General features: G+C 39.4%; 2 protein-coding genes across 2 annotated transcripts; one reads left to right on the forward strand and one right to left on the reverse strand.

Moving 5' to 3' along the window:
- Positions 1–3,672: 3,672 nt before the first annotated feature.
- On the forward strand, positions 3,673–11,530 carry eif4e1c (eukaryotic translation initiation factor 4E family member 1c). The gene is made up of 7 exons (XM_084948856.1): positions 3,673–3,782; positions 5,021–5,106; positions 9,349–9,444; positions 9,652–9,715; positions 9,828–9,941; positions 10,072–10,211; positions 10,329–11,530. Exons 1-7 carry the CDS (start codon positions 3,765–3,767, stop codon positions 10,441–10,443), a joined length of 633 nt encoding a protein of 210 aa, XP_084804982.1. The 5' UTR covers positions 3,673–3,764; the 3' UTR covers positions 10,444–11,530.
- On the reverse strand, positions 11,119–16,993 carry LOC146374938 (transmembrane protein 150A). The gene is made up of 7 exons (XM_084948855.1): positions 16,718–16,993; positions 16,022–16,069; positions 15,864–15,929; positions 15,704–15,771; positions 15,479–15,609; positions 14,794–14,971; positions 11,119–13,594 (listed from the first exon to the last, which is right to left on the reverse strand). The coding sequence occupies exons 1-7, from the start codon at positions 16,780–16,782 to the stop codon at positions 13,401–13,403; spliced, it is 750 nt and encodes a 249-aa protein (XP_084804981.1). The 5' UTR covers positions 16,783–16,993; the 3' UTR covers positions 11,119–13,400.
- Between the last annotated feature and the right edge of the window lie 1,542 nt (positions 16,994–18,535).

Consider the following 18,535-nt stretch of genomic DNA (forward strand, 5'->3'; position numbering starts at 1 on the left):
TTATGATCTCCTCTTCTTTTTTTTTTCTCCATCTGATTTTCCTATACTGGCTGTATGACTCACTGATCTGGTATTCCAATGAAGTCACTCAGACTTTGTCCCCTAAAGATGAAACATTACTTGTTTTTGTACACTTTGCCTCCTGAAGTAAAAACATGACATTGTTTTCTAGCTAGCTTGTAGATGTATGACAGTGATTTTCTCCTGAATAAATTAAATGTAACGTGATTTCAGCACAAGAGTGCACCTTCAGAACCTTCAGAGCACAACCGACAGTTAGATCCCTAATCTCTCGGACAAAGACACAATTTGGGGAGTTTTGTCTCTGTATAATGCCACAGTGCATTTTAGATCAAAACATTACGATGTGATGAAAGCACAAACTTGTTTAGCTTTAATTAAGGGGTTTAAGAATTAAGTTGGATTAACTGTTTAGGCTCAAAAGTAACAGGAGAAACTAACATAATTTTAAATATAAGGACAGTCTTTTCAATGTGGTGGTTGACACCATTTACTCACAGCAAGAACTCTCTGTGTAACTCCAGCTTTCTCCCACATTTCAAAAGCATGTATGGAGTTACCAGCTTTTAATTGGTGATCCTAACTTAATTGCAGGTGTGAATTTGAATGGTTGCCTCTCTGTGTTAGCCCTACAACAGACTGGTAACTTGTCGAGGGTGTGCTCCACATTTTGTCCTATGAAAGCTAGGATAGGCTCCAGCCTCATCACACCCTCAGCTATGATTGGATGAATGCTTCTGATCCTACCATCAGAGTGTGAGCCTGTGTGTGATTCCAGAAAGGACTAAATGTGTGGAAAAATAAATTATTTTAAATTATTTTGACTGCTCAGTTAGAGTAGAAAAGAAGGGGGAAAAAAAGCAAAAAAACAATCCATAAAATAAAAAATCACATATCAAGTGTGAAAAACAGCATGATTTATAAAGGCCACAGTGTTAAATCCCTGTAACTTTTGTATGTTGTCATTATTGTGTGAATGCGTTCACTCAGCTGACCACATGTGACCACAGCTGCATGGTCGGGAGTCGGGAACTATGAGTGCATGATTTAACATTAGTGTGAGCTCAGGCATTTCATCCAACACGTCCCTCTTATTCATTTTACAGTACATTTGTATGATTTAGTGTCTTCTGCAGGTTGATCAAGAGATTACCAGCCTGATAAATCAATTTGAAAACTTGAAATTAGCCATAACAACGCAAAGAGTGCTTCACGATAAGCTGCTGCAACATGCAGTCATGTGAAAATAAAGTACAACCTTTGTGCTTCCATAGGAGTTAAGACGGTAAGTAGCAGCTGGGTGCAGCTAATAAGCACTTCTACAAAAGCAGAGGTTTTGGCAGCTTGCTGGTCTGAGGCATTCAGGTGTGAACTAACACAATGTCACAATCATCCCAGCAGTGAACAAATTCATCACATTCAAGCCTTAGTTAAGTTAAAGTTCAGGATAGCACAGTTAGAAAAAGACTGAACAAGTATGGCTTGTTTGGAGGCGTTGCAAGGAGAAAATCTCTCCTCTCCAAGAAGAACATGGCAGCATGGCTTAGGTTTGCAAAGCTGCATCTGAACAAACCACAAGGCTTCTGTATCAATATCCTTTGTACTGATGAGACCACAGTGGAGATCTTTGGCCATGATGCACATGTTCACTGGGTCATACAATAGGAAAATGATCCCAAGCACAGCAGCAAATCTGCAAGAGATTGGCTGAAAAGATAAAAATCAAGATGCTCTAGTGGCCCAGTCAAAGTGCAGACCTCAACCTACCTGAAATGCTGTGGTGGGACCTTAAGAGCTGTGCATAAATGAATGCCTGCAAACTGCTGGCATGTCCTCCATGTTTTCTGTATCTGATAGATTCATACAGAAAATATGGTTTTTTTAGGACTCCAAAGTCAACTGGAGTACATTTGTCTCTCCAGTACATGTCACACTTTGATTGATATAGAAGTAATAGGAACAAACCCTTCACCGTAACATGTTTCATTAATATAATATACATATATATACACTGATCAGACACATGCACCCGGCCATCCATTATGGCCACCAGCCTAGTATTGTGTTGATCTCCCTTTTGCTGCCAAAACAGCCATGACCCTTCGAAACATGAACTCCATTAGACCCCTGAAGTTGTGCTGTGGTATCCAGCACCAAAATGTTTGCAACAGATCCTTTAAGTCTCGTAAGTTGTGAGGGGCGTCGCCATGGATCGGACTCGTTTGTCCTGCACATCGCACAGATGCTTGATTAGATTGAGATCTGGGAAATTTGGAGGCCATGTCAACACCTCAAACTTGTTGTTGATGCCCACAGCCATCAGGGATAAAGCATTTTCCATGAAAGGGTGTATATGGTCTGCAACAATGCTTAGGTGGGTGGTACGTGTCAAAGTAACACCCGCATGGATGGCAGGACCCAAAGTTTCCCAGCAGTACATTGCCCAAACCATCACACTGCCTCCATAAACTCGTTCCATAAATGCATCCTGGTGGAGGTGGAGTGTTGAACATGCACCCGGCCATCCATGTTACATAAAAGAAAATGTGATTCTTCAGCTACATACTCAACTCTTCTTTATATATGTCTATATTTAAGGGGACATAAACTAGCTTTCCAATGATAAAAGATTTATTGCCAAGAAGCATCATTACAACAAAGAACACATATTTCCTTACTAAAATTGAGTGCAAGTTTAATTGTTAACAATCGTTTCAGATCGCTTCAGTTAACTGAAGTTTCAAACTGTAAATTCAGAACTTTAGTAAAGGTGAATCAGTACCCACCCCTGGAGTGTTGTCTTTGTCTCACTGCATTCTCGCCTCTATGGAAGCTGGGAAAGTGAGGAAAACCCCCTGTCAGCATGAACAGGTAATTGTAATTAAATTAACCTCTCTTTGGGCTCATGAATAGTAGTTTCAGTAGAGGCGGGGGAGGGGGGAGGCTGAGGGTAGTTTGCCAAAGAAAAAATACAGACACACAAATGTGTCCTTAACATGTGTGTAATTTAATTACACAAGACAGAATGAGATAAATTTTACAAATCTTTAATCCCTGAAACCTATTTGCTTTAATGTTGTCTTATTCTATTAGACACCACTCTATGGGAAATAAATTTACGGGAGAGGATTTATTTATTAAAACTTACTTACATACTTACTAAAAAATATACAAACACACAAAATGTCTTTCATTTTAGTCCATTTCAATTTGGTCAAATGTGCCAGTACAATAATCATGGGAAGCCATATATTTATTAGGACTTTGGCTTCCTAAAGGTTAAATGGTTTTAATCTTAAACTGGTTTAGGCTTTCCCATGAGAAATATTTTTCATATCAAGTACTACACTAGTAGTAACATTAATGCAAACTAAATATTTTAAGCAATAAAAATTAACCTGAAATCAAGTTTGGAAACTATTGTAGATGGTATTAAAATGTTTAAATCACCACAAAATAAAATACTCAAAGCAGAGATAGATATTTTTAACCGTTTTGAATATACCTGCATGAATACCATTAGTTGGAGGTTTATTCACAGCTAACTATTGGTTTATCTAAATTATTGTCCTCAGAAGCAGCCACTCAGTGGTAGTGGGTGTAACCCCTGTGCCCTTTCTCTTGCGACGACTCCTCGGACTCAGGTCATTCAGCTCGAACAGGACTGAGGCGGCTTCCGTAGCAGAGCGAGCAGTTGGAGTGACGCAGGAGCGCCGAACGGGCAGATCACTTCTACAGTCAAGATGGCGACATCGGAGCCGGTAAGAGAGACAAGAGATAGCACAAAAAATCGACTAATATGCACGTAAAGACCGGATAAATCTCCAATTCACCTACTACATACATCGCATAACTTTGCTTCTGTGAAACCGAACTGGCGTTTAGGCCAAATTAACGCGTTTGAGTTGACAGATGTTGGCGTGGATTAGCGCTAGCATGCTCAGCAGTGGGGATGTATGAGGCACTGCCTGACTTTGTTGGGCAGGGAGGGAGTGACTGACTGCACGTCGTTCATTCAAACTCCAGTCAACGCATTGTTTTAATCTAGTCGGGTATTACAGTCGTTATCTTACGACAATTTTAATGAAATGCCAATACCTTTAAACACCCGTGGTGATATATTATAGGTGCATTTTTTGAAAGTCTGGACACGTGTATATCTAGCCTGCAGCTAGCCTAGCTCATCTGCTAAAACTAATGCTAGTAACTGTTATCTGTAAAGTTAGCTTATTGATTTTCTTTGTATATACCCCCTGCTGACTGTTTTCCATCAGCTCCTGCGTCTAATCCTTAAAAATGTAGTTGAGGTGGACTCTGATGTTGCTAAGTGAATCTTTATAAAAATGCAAGAGTATAAGGCAGAGCCCAGCTGTGAACTGGATAATGGGACAAGGCCCCATTAAGGCCCCCTAAAACAGAGGGGCTTAAGGTCATGCCTTTGTTACGTTTCTGTAGATCACTTTAAATGTAAGCTATACTGTAATAATATTGCATTTTATAGATCATGTAAGCTTTTTGTTATGTATACATTGGACTACATAGTTACACTATTCTTATTAGGTGAATCGGTCTAAGTAATTTATGTTTTTATTGTCTTATTTTTCTTTTTTTGAAAGGTTGGAATTATTCCCTAAAGTGTAAAAGTATGTATTAGGTTCTGTTAGAAACTCAGTAGTAGTAATAATAATAATGATGATGATGACAAAAAGTTTGCAGTGCTTTGTGATGTTGTGATACTGTACACACTATGAAATTAAGTGCGTGATTACCCCCCACAAAAGCCCTTAACTGTATATGGCAATGACCGTTCCATTAAGTTTGTATCATTTACTTTGTTGAAATTTGTGATATTGAACTAACTTTGAATTTAAAGTAAAGGCAGGACTTTAGCAACATTATGATATAAATCTGACCCAACTACCCCAAATTTCTTTGCCATTTGTGATCAGTGGACTTGTGTGGTTGATTTTGTGATGTGTTTGTGTGCATGTCTCCTCAGAAAACAACTGAAACTGAAGATCAACAGACTGACGGTCAGGTTGTTGCGAATCCTGAGCAGTACATCAAACACCCTTTGCAAAACAGGTGAGAGTCAAACCAGGTTCTGAGTTTGATTTGGATGAAAGCTGCTTGTGCTTCCATACTCTGCAGTCTTCTTGCAACAACCAGCAAATCCTCTGGCCAAACAATCAGAAATGGCTGGTGTAAGCATTTCTAAAATTAGATACAGGGGAGTTTTCACTTAGAAAAGCCAAACTGTGCCTGAGAGGTGGGTGTGGTGGTGAGATCAAACACACCCGTCTCGTTGAGTCAGAGACCGGGACTGGACTCTCATCTGAAACAGTTTTTAAGGTTTGTTTTGTCATGTTAATTAAATAGTTTGAGGCACAGACAAAACTCGTTGGGGTTGTTTTGGATTATAATAGAGTCTCTTCAGGCTTACCAGGGTGCCAAATTTCACCCCATCCAGAAAGGTGTCGACACCATTGAACATTTCACGCCTATTGATGTTTTAACACCCTTTCAAATATCACCTTTGTGACCGTTTTCAGAGGGAAGAGGGACTTCTTTTTTCATCATTATTTACACACAAATACAGAAACTGAGCTCAATGAAAACATACAGAGATGGTGGGGCTAAATGTGCTTAATCGCTTAGGATCAATAACCTTTCTCTATAGAGACAAAACAGCTGTTTCATTATGAAATCAGTGAAGAAGTTTTCCTTTAGGAATAAGGTTAGTTGTGTATTTAATCTTCACCTAGTTTTAGGATGGGAGCTGTACTTTGACTTTTGTTCTTTGGCATCACAAACATACTTACAGTCATGTGCTGATTGATTTTTCTTTTTGTCCCTCTGGTCTCTTGGATGAAAGTGAAATTAGAAACTCACCACAGCACTTATTTTGACAGCGTAAACAGGATATTCAAATTACCCATCTAGTCACTTGGGAAAATTATGGATGAGTGCACAGAAAACCTGTTTTCAAGCAGTTACAGTTTGAGCATCATAGTAAGGATAAATGTTCAGTTTATTTTCATCAGGTTCATATTTGCAGTTTCTGTTTGTTTTCTTATTTTAAGGTTTAAAATCAGAAGAGCAGATTGAGGAGTCATGTGTTTTGTTTTTTCCTCTGTGTTAGAGTTGCAGTTGTTGTTTTTTCTATTGTCCTTTTAGAAATGTTATCATAGTTCTGCAGTGGGGACGAGCTATTCAGGAGCATTGTACAGTCGGTTTGGAAATGCTGAATGGTTCTCTTGGCAAGTCACTTCTAGGTCATTCTGCTTGTTCAGCTCAGCCTCAGAGGTCAAGGCTGTCCATCTCTGCTGCTTTCATCCTGGTTTTATTTAAACATATTGACGTGGGGGGGGTTGTTTTCCATTTTGACAGTTTTGATTGCAGACTTCTCATTTTGAGGGCCAGGTGTTGTCACTTCTCTCTGGCTTCACTGTAAGGAAGTAGAGGACTGTTGAGTTATTTGGAATTTGTGGTTAAATATTCATCACAGATATGTGTTTTAACTGTCTCACCGGCCGAAGGTGTGATTGGTTTCTTAATAAATGATTGAGCTGCTTTGGATATTTGTTATGTCAGTTTTAGCATCAGTGGTTGGAGCTCTCAGAGTGAGGTCGGGGTTTTTAGGTAAAGGAAGACAAGTGACCTCTTATCCCTTTTTTTTTAATCTACAGTATGTCTCATTGTACTTGCATATTTTTGCTGTTGTCTGTCATAAATATTTACTGCTACTAAATTGAGAGGGGCTGAAATAACTTTTTTTTTAAATGAATAATGTGAGGGTTGCACAGAGGTTCAGTGTAAGTAAATACAGATTAGTTTTAACAGTGAAGCAGAGTCACTAAATAATACTAAATGAATAATTAGCAGAAAAATCCCCTTCGACATCTGTTCAAGGTGGAATAATGATGGATAGTTTTAATGATAACAGTGCATCATATTTGGTGTTTTATATCTGTGCCATCTAATTGAATTATTATTCCCTGATACTTTATTACCATCCTTAAGAGATTCACTTTAATATCTGCTTTCATAGATTTAAAAATAATAATTGCTTATGAAGGTTTTCTCTTGATTTTGGAAAGAGTTTGGATCTTGCTGCGGTCTGTGAAGGTGAGTCCAGAGATGGATTTGAACAGACTGCACAGATCCGTTACTCAGCTGTTACATAAGATGATCACTTTCAAGTTTCAAAGTCATGCAGCACCATTTTCATATGGCACCGTCATTAAGCGAAACCAGCAGCTGCTGGGAAGTAGGAAGAACGCATTCAGCTTCTGCTTTGGAAAATTGTTTAGTATACAGTTTACTGGAGCTGAAAGTGAAGTGGATAGTTTATGCCTGTCTGCCCATGGACTCTTTTTATTTTTAAAATCACGACCGTGGTTTTTTAAAAGTCAGAACCACAACAACTCGTCTGTGTTTGGCAGCTGAACTATTAAAAATTCAGATGACACTGTTTCTCTAGCTCTGCTGCGGCTCGTTCTTATTTACTTGACACACATTCAGAAGACAGTGGGGACTGGAGCACGCCGATTAGTTCACAGCTGAACAAATCACATATTACTGTCTGTGTCAGAGGGTGATGTCACAGTAGTGAATTAATCAGTCCTCTTAAGGTTTGCTGTTTCGTAGGGCTGCATTGGCCTGAAATGATCATTTTATCTCTCGTGAGGAAAAGCTTAAACTACCTGCTTTGTAAACTTTAATGTCTTTAACTCTCCTAAGACTGCTCTAATATAGTTGCATGCCTCATTGAACTGCTGTCTTTATCTGTGTTTGTTGACTCTCTTAATCTAGAATCAGAGCCATGCTTTGCCGCAAAGGCCTTAACTGTTTGTCAATCCAGTCCACCACCCATGTCTGAGAAACAAGTTACCTGGATTTTAAAGTACATGTGAAGAACAGAGCTGGCTTGACTTGCTGTCTGGCATATTTGTTTATATGCCATTACTAGGCATGTAGTCTTGGCTTGTGACTGTTCTGGGTTCACCAGAAGAATCACGGCTGTGAGCAGTCTGGTCTCAGTATGTGCAGTGTGATGTTCGCATTAAACAAATATCCTTTCGTCCTCTCTTTTAGCTCTGTTCGGTCCATTTGCTTCATTTGTGTCTATGGCACATGGGTGGGTTTGTTACAGTTGTAAGTGGAGGGGGGCAAACGGTTCAGCTGATGTCCTCTCACTGCCCTCAACCCTGCCTGCTAGCCTCCCACCCACTGCCCCTTGGTAATACATAAAAGAATTACAGCAGCCACTGTAAACAAAGAGTGCATTTGTAGTGCCGTTGATGGCTGGCTTTCTCTTGTTTTTTGCATTGACATTCATGCTTTTGTTACTAGCTGTTGTGTTCTTCTGTGAAACAGCGTGTACGTCTGCTGTTAGGGTAAACGTTTCACGCAGTTGTAACATAAAATAGACTTTGAGTCCTTGTTTTTGATTTTAACAGTGATGGTACAGCATCGAGCTGTTATTAAATTAAAAGAGATACAAAACATTGAATATGCTTGTACTGAACTCAAGAATTGATTGCTAACAATAACAGTTTTATTTAAAAAAAGAAAAAAGAAAATGTAAAGTACCAAATACCCTATACTGAGCCCAGCTGCTGTTAAGTAGGAACCCTAAATAGTGTTTTCCAAGAACCCTGCACTTTACTATTAGCAAAGATTGGCAAAGTGAAAAAAAGGTCCAAAGTCACTAAAGGAAAGCACAAGGTGTGTGGACTGCAGCGCTGTATAGTGGTTTCAAAATCACGTACCATGCTGCCCAATGTCTTTCTACAGAGAAATCACTTAATTTCTGACACAAAACAGGCTAAAATACAAAAATGTAACTGTAGAAAAACAAGAGAGAGACAGACTTACTCAGGCTGGTATGGCCGGATTTGGGCTCTCAGCACCTGGTATTCCCATCGGCTGTCTCCCATCCAAGTATTAGCCAGGCATTACCCCACTTACCTTCTGACATCGGAAAAGCTCGTACTGTGTTGGCTCTGCGATAGACTGGAAATCTGTCCAGGTTGATACATTTGTAAGTGATGACACTTCTGATTTCTGATCCCCACAAAGATGGAGAAGTCAACAAGCAGGGAGTTTTCCCCTCACAGTCACGAGGTTTGCTCAATCACAATTTGGGGCAAAGTCATGCACTTTCTTTTATTTTCAGTTTATGCATGTTCAGCAATCTGCATTTTCGGACATGGTTTTGAGAGATTTTCAGACAGTCAGTGTAATTATGCTCTTTACCTCTTGGTCTATGAATACTGAATTCTATGAATGATGCATTTTTATTTTATTGTTTGTTTTTTTTAGATGGGCCCTGTGGTATTTCAAAAACGACAAGAGCAAAAGCTGGACAGAGAACTTGCGTCTCATTTCTAAATTTGACACAGTGGAAGATTTTTGGGCGTAAGTTTTCTCTGCTGAAGTCAGTCTTGGTTATTGATGGTTTATTATTAATGTGCACAGCATGTCCCTTAATGGTAATGTCAATCAGGATCAGCATGTTTCACTTTACTGATTGTTGTTTAATGACCATTGTTCTGATAAAAGCTTCTGAAATTCTACAATTCGACACACTCATGTTGGGAATCTACTTTTTCATCTTTCTACCAGATTATACAACCACATACAGCAGCCAAGTAAACTCGGCTTTGGCTGCGATTACTGCCTATTCAAGGTAAGGCTCTTTTTTTTTTGTTAAATGTTTACACATTTTCCCTTTAAACTCAGTTGCAGCAGAGTCTAAAGACATGGATAGGGTTTAATAGCTGCTTCATATTGTGCGTCAGGATGGGATCAAGCCCATGTGGGAGGACGACAGGAACAAGCTGGGGGGTCGATGGCTGATGACTCTCAACAAACAACAAAGGCACAATGACCTCGATCGCTACTGGATGGAAACGGTAAGACGGCCGTTTTCTGAAACCACTCAGTAGAGTCGTATCCATTGGATGTTTCCCCTGATGGTTGTGATTTAAATATAAAAAAATATGTATATATGTATAGTTTGACTTTTTTTTGTGCTTTTTGCAGCTGTTGTGTTTAGTCGGTGAGTCATTTGATGAGGCAAGTGAAGACGTCTGCGGAGCTGTGGTGAACGTCAGACCTAAAGGTGACAAAATATCCATCTGGACGAGCAACTGCCAAAACAGGGACGCCATCATGACGATAGGGTGAGCCTTTAAAGTCACATTACTCATAATACGCAAGTAGGAGCTACAGTGAACCACTAGATGGCAACACTGAGCTTGCTTGAGTCTTCACACTGCTTCCATCTCATCTCTTCACAGGCAACTTTACAAAGAGCGTCTCAACCTCCCCATGAAAGCCATGATTGGCTACCAGTCGCACGACGACACGTCCAGTAAGAGCGGCTCCACCACCAAGAACATGTACTCCGTTTGAAAAAGCTCCTCATTTCAATTTGCTGTAGATTTAAACAATTGCCGATCTGCATCATCACATTCATTTTTGAGTTGTCAACTACTGTAGTGTCCTTTCCTTTTATTGCTAAGAGAGTTGTTCAGAGCGTGTACAGCTGGAGCTTCTCCCAATTCAAGATGTCAGCAGAGCGGTTGTTTAAAGAAAAAGAAAAAACCGGGGAGGAAGGGTATCCGGCTTGAGATGTTGTACGACGAGTAAGAGAACACACGATGATTTACTTTTAGAGTTGAAGACTTCTGTGATTAATATCAGTGACCTCTCCTAGCTTAGCTGAGAACAAGCTTTTTTTTCCAATACTTAATGGCTTGAGTTGTTTAATTAAAAAAGAAAGACTTAACTATAGGGCCTTGTGTTTCTCTCATGCTGAGTTCTCACTCTTTACAAAAAGTGTTTCTCACCTCACAGGAAAAAGAAGGCAGGCAACTCGTCCTCATACAGAACAAATTTTAAGGGCAATTTTAACTTGATTTATCCACAAGTGTTGAGCATGAGCCGGGCTTTCAGACGCACCAGCTTAAATAATCTACAGTATCTTAAAGGTTTGTAAAAGCTGTGGTCACACTCCAAAGTGTAGGGTTTGGATTAAGGCCACTTGTTGTTTCAGCCATGCTGGAATTGTGGGATATTGCTTGTAGGTTTTGTTTTGGTTTTTTTCCTCAACTTTTTTTCTCTTCCCTTTACATTTATTTATAATGTATGCATTGCAGTTACTTAGTTGAAAGACAACCATGAAGCTCGTGTTTTTTCAAATTGTTCTTTTTTTCTTTTTTTGTTATTAAGGTTAATAATGTGGACTACTGCATATAGATGACATTTTTTACAGTGTACCATACAGTAAAGATGCCGACAGAATTAGGTGTGCTTTTCACTGTTTTCTTCCTAACAAAAACTGTAGATAATGTCGCACTCCTCTCTTGGTTGTTGCGAAAGAAAGATGATATTCATTGTGAAATGATTTTGCTCATAATGTATCTTTATTATCTGTAATTCCAGGATGTATATTACCTTCTTTCAAGTAAAGTTTAAGTGCTTTGCATTAAAACCAGAAGCGTGTTGTTTTGTTTTATTGAGGTTTTTAAAGTTGGCAAACTTGCTTTCTTAAACACTAAGCTGATTTTTAAAATTCCGTTTTGACTACCATTTGTGGTATTTACCAACTCCTGGGAACAAAAATCTTGACTTTTTAGTAAGTACTATAGTGAGAAGCAGCTCGGGCTAATGTCATACTCATGAGGAAAAGTTAAAAGTGACCAAAAACTCACAAGCTTTGCAGATTTGTTGAAAATGATGGAAACTACCACAAAAAAAATGTAGCAGCAGAATATTCTGAGGAAGTTATTTTTCAGTTTCACACAGAGGAGAAATGTATGAAGTGATGCTGTGTTTTTGTCACAGCTGGATTCAAGTTGTTGGCTTTCTTTTTTGCGAGCAGAATCTACAGAAACACCCAAACTGAAGAGCAGCTAAAATGACAGAATCTGGAAGAGGGGGGAAGTGCACGAAGCCATAAAAACACATTTCAGCTTTTTAAAAGAGATGGAAGTATATTTAACTTTTACATTCTAATGAAAGTTTAGAAAAATGCACATTTTTAAGTTTTTTATTTTTAATTTGAATAGAAAAATGTCAGAATACCTCTCAGCATTGTTAACATGTCTCACACGTTTGCAGTGTTTCTTATGTGTATCTGCTGTTTTATTACTGTGAAGCACTTTTTGGTTTTTATCCTGTGAAGAGTGCTATATAAATACATTGAATTGAACTTAGTGTGACCAGATCTGGTCAGAAAATTTTCAAAATACCTTTTAGCTACTTTATAAACTTTGAAAAGTGACGATTCAACTATACACCTGTAAATGTTTCGATGCTCATCAGTGTCTGGGTCACAGGGAGCAGAAAAGCCCAGACCTCCCTTTCCTCGGCCACTTGCTTCAGCTCATTCTGGAGGACACACAGATGTTCCCAAGCCAGCTGAGAGACTCTGTGGTTATTCGGGTCACCAAACTGAGTGACTGGTGCTGTATGACATCAACGTTTTCCAACTATGTGCTGGCAACTGATCAAGAGTGGAATAAAACAATAGAAGCCACAGATGCATAAATGTGAAGCAAACAAACTGGTTCAAAATACTATATTAATGTGGGACACATAGAGGCATGAAACTATTCTTTCCTTTTTAACTTTACAATTTATAAATCACTACTCCGGCTTTTCCTCTAAAGCACACATACACTGAAATCCATCGAACAGACCACAGTGAAAATCTCTGGAATGGAAAGGGTACTGACAACATCACCTTAAGTGTATGTAGCCAAGATTGCTTGTAATGTCCATTGGTCTATCGCTAGGCCAGCTGCGGCTGATGACGCCTATTATTTTTTACTGTCGTTCAAGTTAATCATCCAGTCAAACAGGATCTTATAGCGTCATGGAGACTTTTATTGTTTAAAAGGGTGTAAATAAAAGTCCTCCACCCTTTTAGCTCCAAACGCAGATATGTTTATCAGCACAGTGGCATGACTTCCTTGTATGAAAGTAATACATCCCAAAGGGTTATGGAAGAGCTGTCACCTAACACAAAATTTGATCTGTGAGGGTTTTTTTTGTTTTTGTTTTGTTTTTTTTTTACAAATTTTTCATTACAAAAATGATTGCACAACAAAACACCTCTTGTAAGCTGTTCTGTAGGTGGGGCATCTGCGTGAGATACAATCCAGCTGGTATGTTTGTTCGTTTGGTTCAATAAATATGGAAAAAAAAATTAGTAAAGAAGACCATCCAATCCAATCCATCCAAGAAAAGGAAAAAACAAAACACTATTGGTCCTTCAGCCACGATCCAGCCACTGTAGTAACAGATGTCCTTCTTGTAGCATCCTCACTTTCTGCATTGTTCAGCTGGATCCTGGCAGCCTTATATCAGGACATCGTCATCATCAAAGGCTTTACCTCATCTTGTTTGTTCAACAGATTCGAGAGCATATAGGATGAGAAGAAGAAAAATTCCACGGCGTAGCTGAGCTCAAACAGCTCCAGGTTCATACTCAGCATCCACTCAAAGACAGCAGACAGATGGATGTAGAAGTACTCGCTCTGAACGAACAAGACAGTATCTGAAGGTTCTGGGTTAAGGGTGTTTCACTGGTCTACTGATGGTTAAAACTATGGAGGACATAGAGCTTACACATTTCTTTGACAAAAGAACATAGCTATATGAGGCGAAACTGTGTTTCTATCATTAATGTGGGCTAATTTGGGATTAAATACACTCTTATTGGATGAGCATGAATCAGCTGCATGGGCCAGCTCTTCCTGGAGTTCTCCCACACCTGACTACTGTGTGCATACATCAGGGGCAGAGTTAGCACATAGTCATGGCAACCACAACTTAAATCTGCTCAACAATCTAGCCACCCTTTGCAACCAATGAGACACGTTTGACCTTTACTCATAGAACTGAAGTTACATTCAGTAACCATTCATCTTTGGCTATTGTTCTCATACACACACACAGCACAGCAATCCGTTTTATTATAAACCTCATGAATGTTGTCACATAAAAAAAGAAAGAATAACTTCCCCAATCACTGCAGACTGATATCAGCAACTAACCATACGTAAAAATATATAAGAAACCCATAAAAGTAAGTTATAAAAGTGAGGAAAGAAAAACTCTGCTACTCTGCACAGTCAATAGATTCTGTATTCCTGATGTTAAATAGTGCTCTTGTGTACTCAAAGAGCTTCATGCAACATGCCTCATTCACCCATTCACACAAACACCTTTTTCCTATGCTTAAATGCCTTGTAGCTAACATTCACACACATTCATACTCCCATGGATGCATCAGAGGGCAGATTTGGCTTAGTATCTTGCCCAAGGGTAATTGACATGCAGGCTAGAGCAGCCAGGGATCGAACCACTAACCTCCCAATCAGTTGATGACCTGCTCTACAGCCACCTCAATCACAGAATCTCTGCTAAATGCTAAATGAGGTGTCTAATGTTTCATTGCTGTGCATCTGATCCCATAGATCTACAAGGTTGAGGACAAATGTAAAGCTAGAAGGAAAAGGAAAGGAAAGCTATGGTTAATAATTCACTAAAAAAAAGGTCATTAATGTGTATCTGCTTCTGTCATGTGGACTTCTGTGGCCGGTCCCACTTGGTAAACACAGGAGCTGACCGGATCCAAATATGTCCCAGTGTGTTATAACTCATGCATTAGTTATAGAGCTAGCTGCTGAAATCCCTTGTTTAAAGGAACACATTTTTAAAGGAAAAGTTCCTCCATGATTTGTGAAAGGATACAGATGACGGTCACAATTACTTGAATCACAGTGGAGATGATTCGCAGTGGGTAGAGAACCTTTTCATATCCAGAGAGGGCGCACTTCCCCGTCAGCACGGTGAGAATGGCCGTGTAGAAGCACGCGCACATGAAACTGATGGCAGCCCCGAGGTAGTGGAGGAGTGACACGTGAAACGGCTGTGGAGGACATTCACCATCAAATCCAGCGAATAATAGCAGGCTGTTTAAATCAAGACTAAGATTGTATGAAGATTGCGAAAGGTGTTGGCATGTGAGTGAGTACTATCAGGCAGTGTGCAGTGAAAAATACGATGTCGTCTAACAGGTTTATGATTTGAAACACTTTCCAAGTATTTGGATGTCCTTAAACCCTTTGTTTAAATTATAACTGGTTTCCTGTCATCCCTGCTTCACTAACTGATTTTTCAAGAATAGTTTTGTCACTACATGTAAGTGCAGTACAACACTACAGATCATGCAGCAGAGTGTCATATTTACCCTTTAACACACTAAAAAACACTATAACCCAAGCATAAATGGCACTTTAGTGTGCTTGGGCTCTCATTATAGATGGCCTAAAGCTACAAGATACCCACCTTTATTTGCTGTTTTAGCACAAGCGCAAAACAATGAAACAATGTAACCCTGCAGAAACATCGCCGCAGTATGACGTTCGGCACTTACGTTGCAGTTTCCGGCTGCGAATGCCCCCATGGCTGTAATCACACCGAAGACCAGTGCAAATTTACTCATCATGGACTGACTTGAGTGCCTCTCCATAATATGGGCATGGTGGAATATGCAGAACAGCAAAACTAAAGAAGAGATTGCAGTTGGTGTGACACACATCCCTCATGCATATATATATATGTGTGTATAATGGTTTAGGCATTTAGCAGGTAAACTCACACATGAAGGATCCGGCGTTGATTGTGGCTGTAAAAAGTGAATTTTCTGGCGGATATGTTCCACTTGAGCTGAAATAACATATTTAGTTTGTTTCATTCTGTCTCAAGATTTCATTCCAAGGAAGAAGAAAAATGAACGGGTGCATTTAGTCTTCTTTTACCTTATTGTAGGAACCCAGCAGCATCCAGCATCAGTATGATTAGCCCTGCAGTAGTTGCCGTTACCCCTGCGAACAAGTTAATTCCATTTTAGAGGCTGCATTATTAAATAAACACTGGGTCATATTTAAAACAAAATGAGGATGATTTAAAAAGTCACCAGTCAGTGAGGGCGCACACATGATTGTTGGAGAAGGCTAGCCCGTATCTGGAAATATAAAACAAAAGAAAAACTGTTAAGAATCTGCAAACATCAAACCAGAAATGCTTCCAAGGAAGTGTCACAGCATGTGAGCATCAACGCCAAGCATGTTTTCAGTTTGGTGTGACTCAGTCGTTAAAGTCGTTTGTTCAACAAGATTTTCTTTTTTGAACTTAGTGACAGACACAGTTTACACCCTGCAAACAGAACTAGCCGGCTCACATATTTTCAAACTCCAAAGCAGGTGAGTTCTGACGTGCCTTTACATTTAGAAGCCGCTCTGGCGTCGACGACTGTTTCCACAGACGATGTGCAGATAAAACAGCACAATAAAAGATTGTGAAAAGCAGCGGAAATAATATGATGCCATTTTCTTTACTTCCTCTTCATGGCCAAATGTTATCAGCATTGCAGAAATCCCACTGATTTCTGAAAGTGCCAGGAAAACGCAGTTCATGTACTAAGCTTGACTATCAAGTACGTGGTGTGACGTTATCAGGAAAAACATTCAGACATGAATAAACTGTGTTTACTAGTTTCACATAGAAAGAGCATTGTTATGACTGAGTAAAAATGACATGTTTAAAAACGTTCCCACAGCTTTATGACAGTGTAAATGTCAAAAAACAAACAGTGAATCTGTAGTAAACTTACACACTCCACGTTCCAACGAAGGACACCAGGGAAAGACAGATGGGGAAAATAATCCACAACCCCATGTCTGGATGATGATGACGACAAGCAGCAAAGAGACGGATTCCAGAGGTCCAGCTGTCTTAAAAATACTCAATGTCAAGCCTCTTTGGGGGGTTTATAGAAGCCTCATGCAGTCAGCATTATATACAATCAGTGCTAGAACAGAAAAAAACCCCAAAAAACCCTAACTTCAAGTCCTTGGAGCAGACGTTTGCACTGCTGTTGTTAGTTTAGTCTTCCTCCATCCAGAGGACTACCTCCCTTTTAAATCAGACTGTCTCTGCCACTCCTTCAGGGCACCACCTTGCTGTGTTACAACAAATATTATGAAACACAGGGTTGGTCTTCTTGTCACATTATTTGTTTTGTTGACAGTCTCCCTTCTATAGTCCTTGCCAGCTACTGCTCTGTTTGACACGTATTAAATATCAACTCAAACAGTAAATGTTTGGAGTTGTGCACAGACTTTAATTTATGAGAATTTTCCAATGAATGGCTGGTAGGATTATTAGATTAGACAAGCTTGGAATTCTTTAAGCCCCGTGTCTTGTCTTTCCTGTCAGGTAGGTGGCTACGTGCACCCTGTACAGTCATTTCAATAAATATGAATTTCAGGTACTTGTACTGTACATGTGTGTGCGTCTGTGCTGTAGTCTCTTTTATACTACATAACATTTATTCTCTACTACATTTTGGAGGAAAATATCCAATATTTGTTTTCTACATTCCCCACATAAAGTACTGTGCAAAGATCTTGAACAACCCAAACACTGGGAAAAGGCTGAGATGTGCCAAATTATACAAGAAAGTGGCAAAAGGTCTTATGGACTGATGAATCCAACTTTTTGTTTGAAATCATCATCAATATGTAGGGAAGAGGTCAGGAACGAGGTACAGCAGTGAGTGTGAGTGTCTACAGCCGTCTGTTAAACACAGTGGGTCCCCTTTAATGGTTTGTAGCTAAATTTCACCCAGTGGTGTCAGAAAACTTGTCAAAACAGAGAAATACCATCAGATTTTGATCCACTGTGCAATACCACGTGTCAGCATGACAATGATCCCAAACACACTACTAGTGCAGTAAAAGCATAGCCTAACAGGAAAAACACACACAAACACTATCAGTCATGGCCTTCCTGGAGCCAACACCAATTTTGAGGGGTTTTGTTTTGTTTTGTTTAATTTTGCACACTTGCACGTTATGTAGTCATGTGTTGATTGCCTGTTATATGTTATATGTAGCACCATGGTCTTGCTTCTCTGTATACTGTACCACTGCACATGGTTGAAATGATAATAAAGCCACTTGACTTGACTAAACATCACTGAAGCATTGAGGGGAAAAAATAGGCAGGGAACAGAACAAACAGCAGATAGCGTCAAACGAAGAGTTTTAAATGTGCTACAAGAATTCTAGGCAACTATTCATGAAGGCTGCTTAAAGAGGTGACAAGAAAGTAGGCCGAGAGTCTTCAGGCTGTGTTGGAAAATAAAGGTAATCATAGCAAATATTGATTTTCAAGCTAGTTAGAATTGTACAAACTACCTTTTGTCTCCTTTACTGTGTTTCTACATCTTTGCACAAGTTTCAGTAAATTGCTGCACCTGTTTCCTGTTTTCCTAACAAACGATGAAATGAGCGGTGACTCCAGACTTTTGCACAATACAGTATACATTTACTCAACAACTGAATTACAGGCTGCTCTTTTAGAATGCATTTAAATTGTAAATCCAACACTTATATTTATATTTGATTTGATCAATATATTTTGTTGT

The sequence above is a fragment of the Perissodus microlepis genome, chromosome 13, assembly GCF_051167445.1.
Source record: "Perissodus microlepis isolate ML-2025 ecotype Zambia chromosome 13, ASM5116744v1, whole genome shotgun sequence".
NCBI lineage: Eukaryota > Metazoa > Chordata > Actinopteri > Cichliformes > Cichlidae > Perissodus > Perissodus microlepis.

Excerpts from the sequence above, each read along its gene's own strand:
- eif4e1c (XM_084948856.1), top strand. Across the intron at positions 9,716-9,827 it reads GCGATTACTGCCTATTCAAG|GATGGGATCAAGCCCATGTG; the intron begins GTAAGGCTCTTT and ends ATTGTGCGTCAG. Across the intron at positions 10,212-10,328 it reads GACGCCATCATGACGATAGG|GCAACTTTACAAAGAGCGTC; the intron begins GTGAGCCTTTAA and ends ATCTCTTCACAG.
- LOC146374938 (XM_084948855.1), bottom strand. The coding sequence starts at position 16,782 with ATGGGGTTGTGGATTATTTTCCCCATCTGTCTTTCCCTGGTGTCCTTC. Across the intron at positions 15,930-16,021 it reads GTGTGCGCCCTCACTGACTG|GGGTAACGGCAACTACTGCA; the intron begins GTGACTTTTTAA and ends ACTTGTTCGCAG. Across the intron at positions 14,972-15,478 it reads TCGCAGCCGGAAACTGCAAC|CCGTTTCACGTGTCACTCCT; the intron begins GTAAGTGCCGAA and ends TGTCCTCCACAG.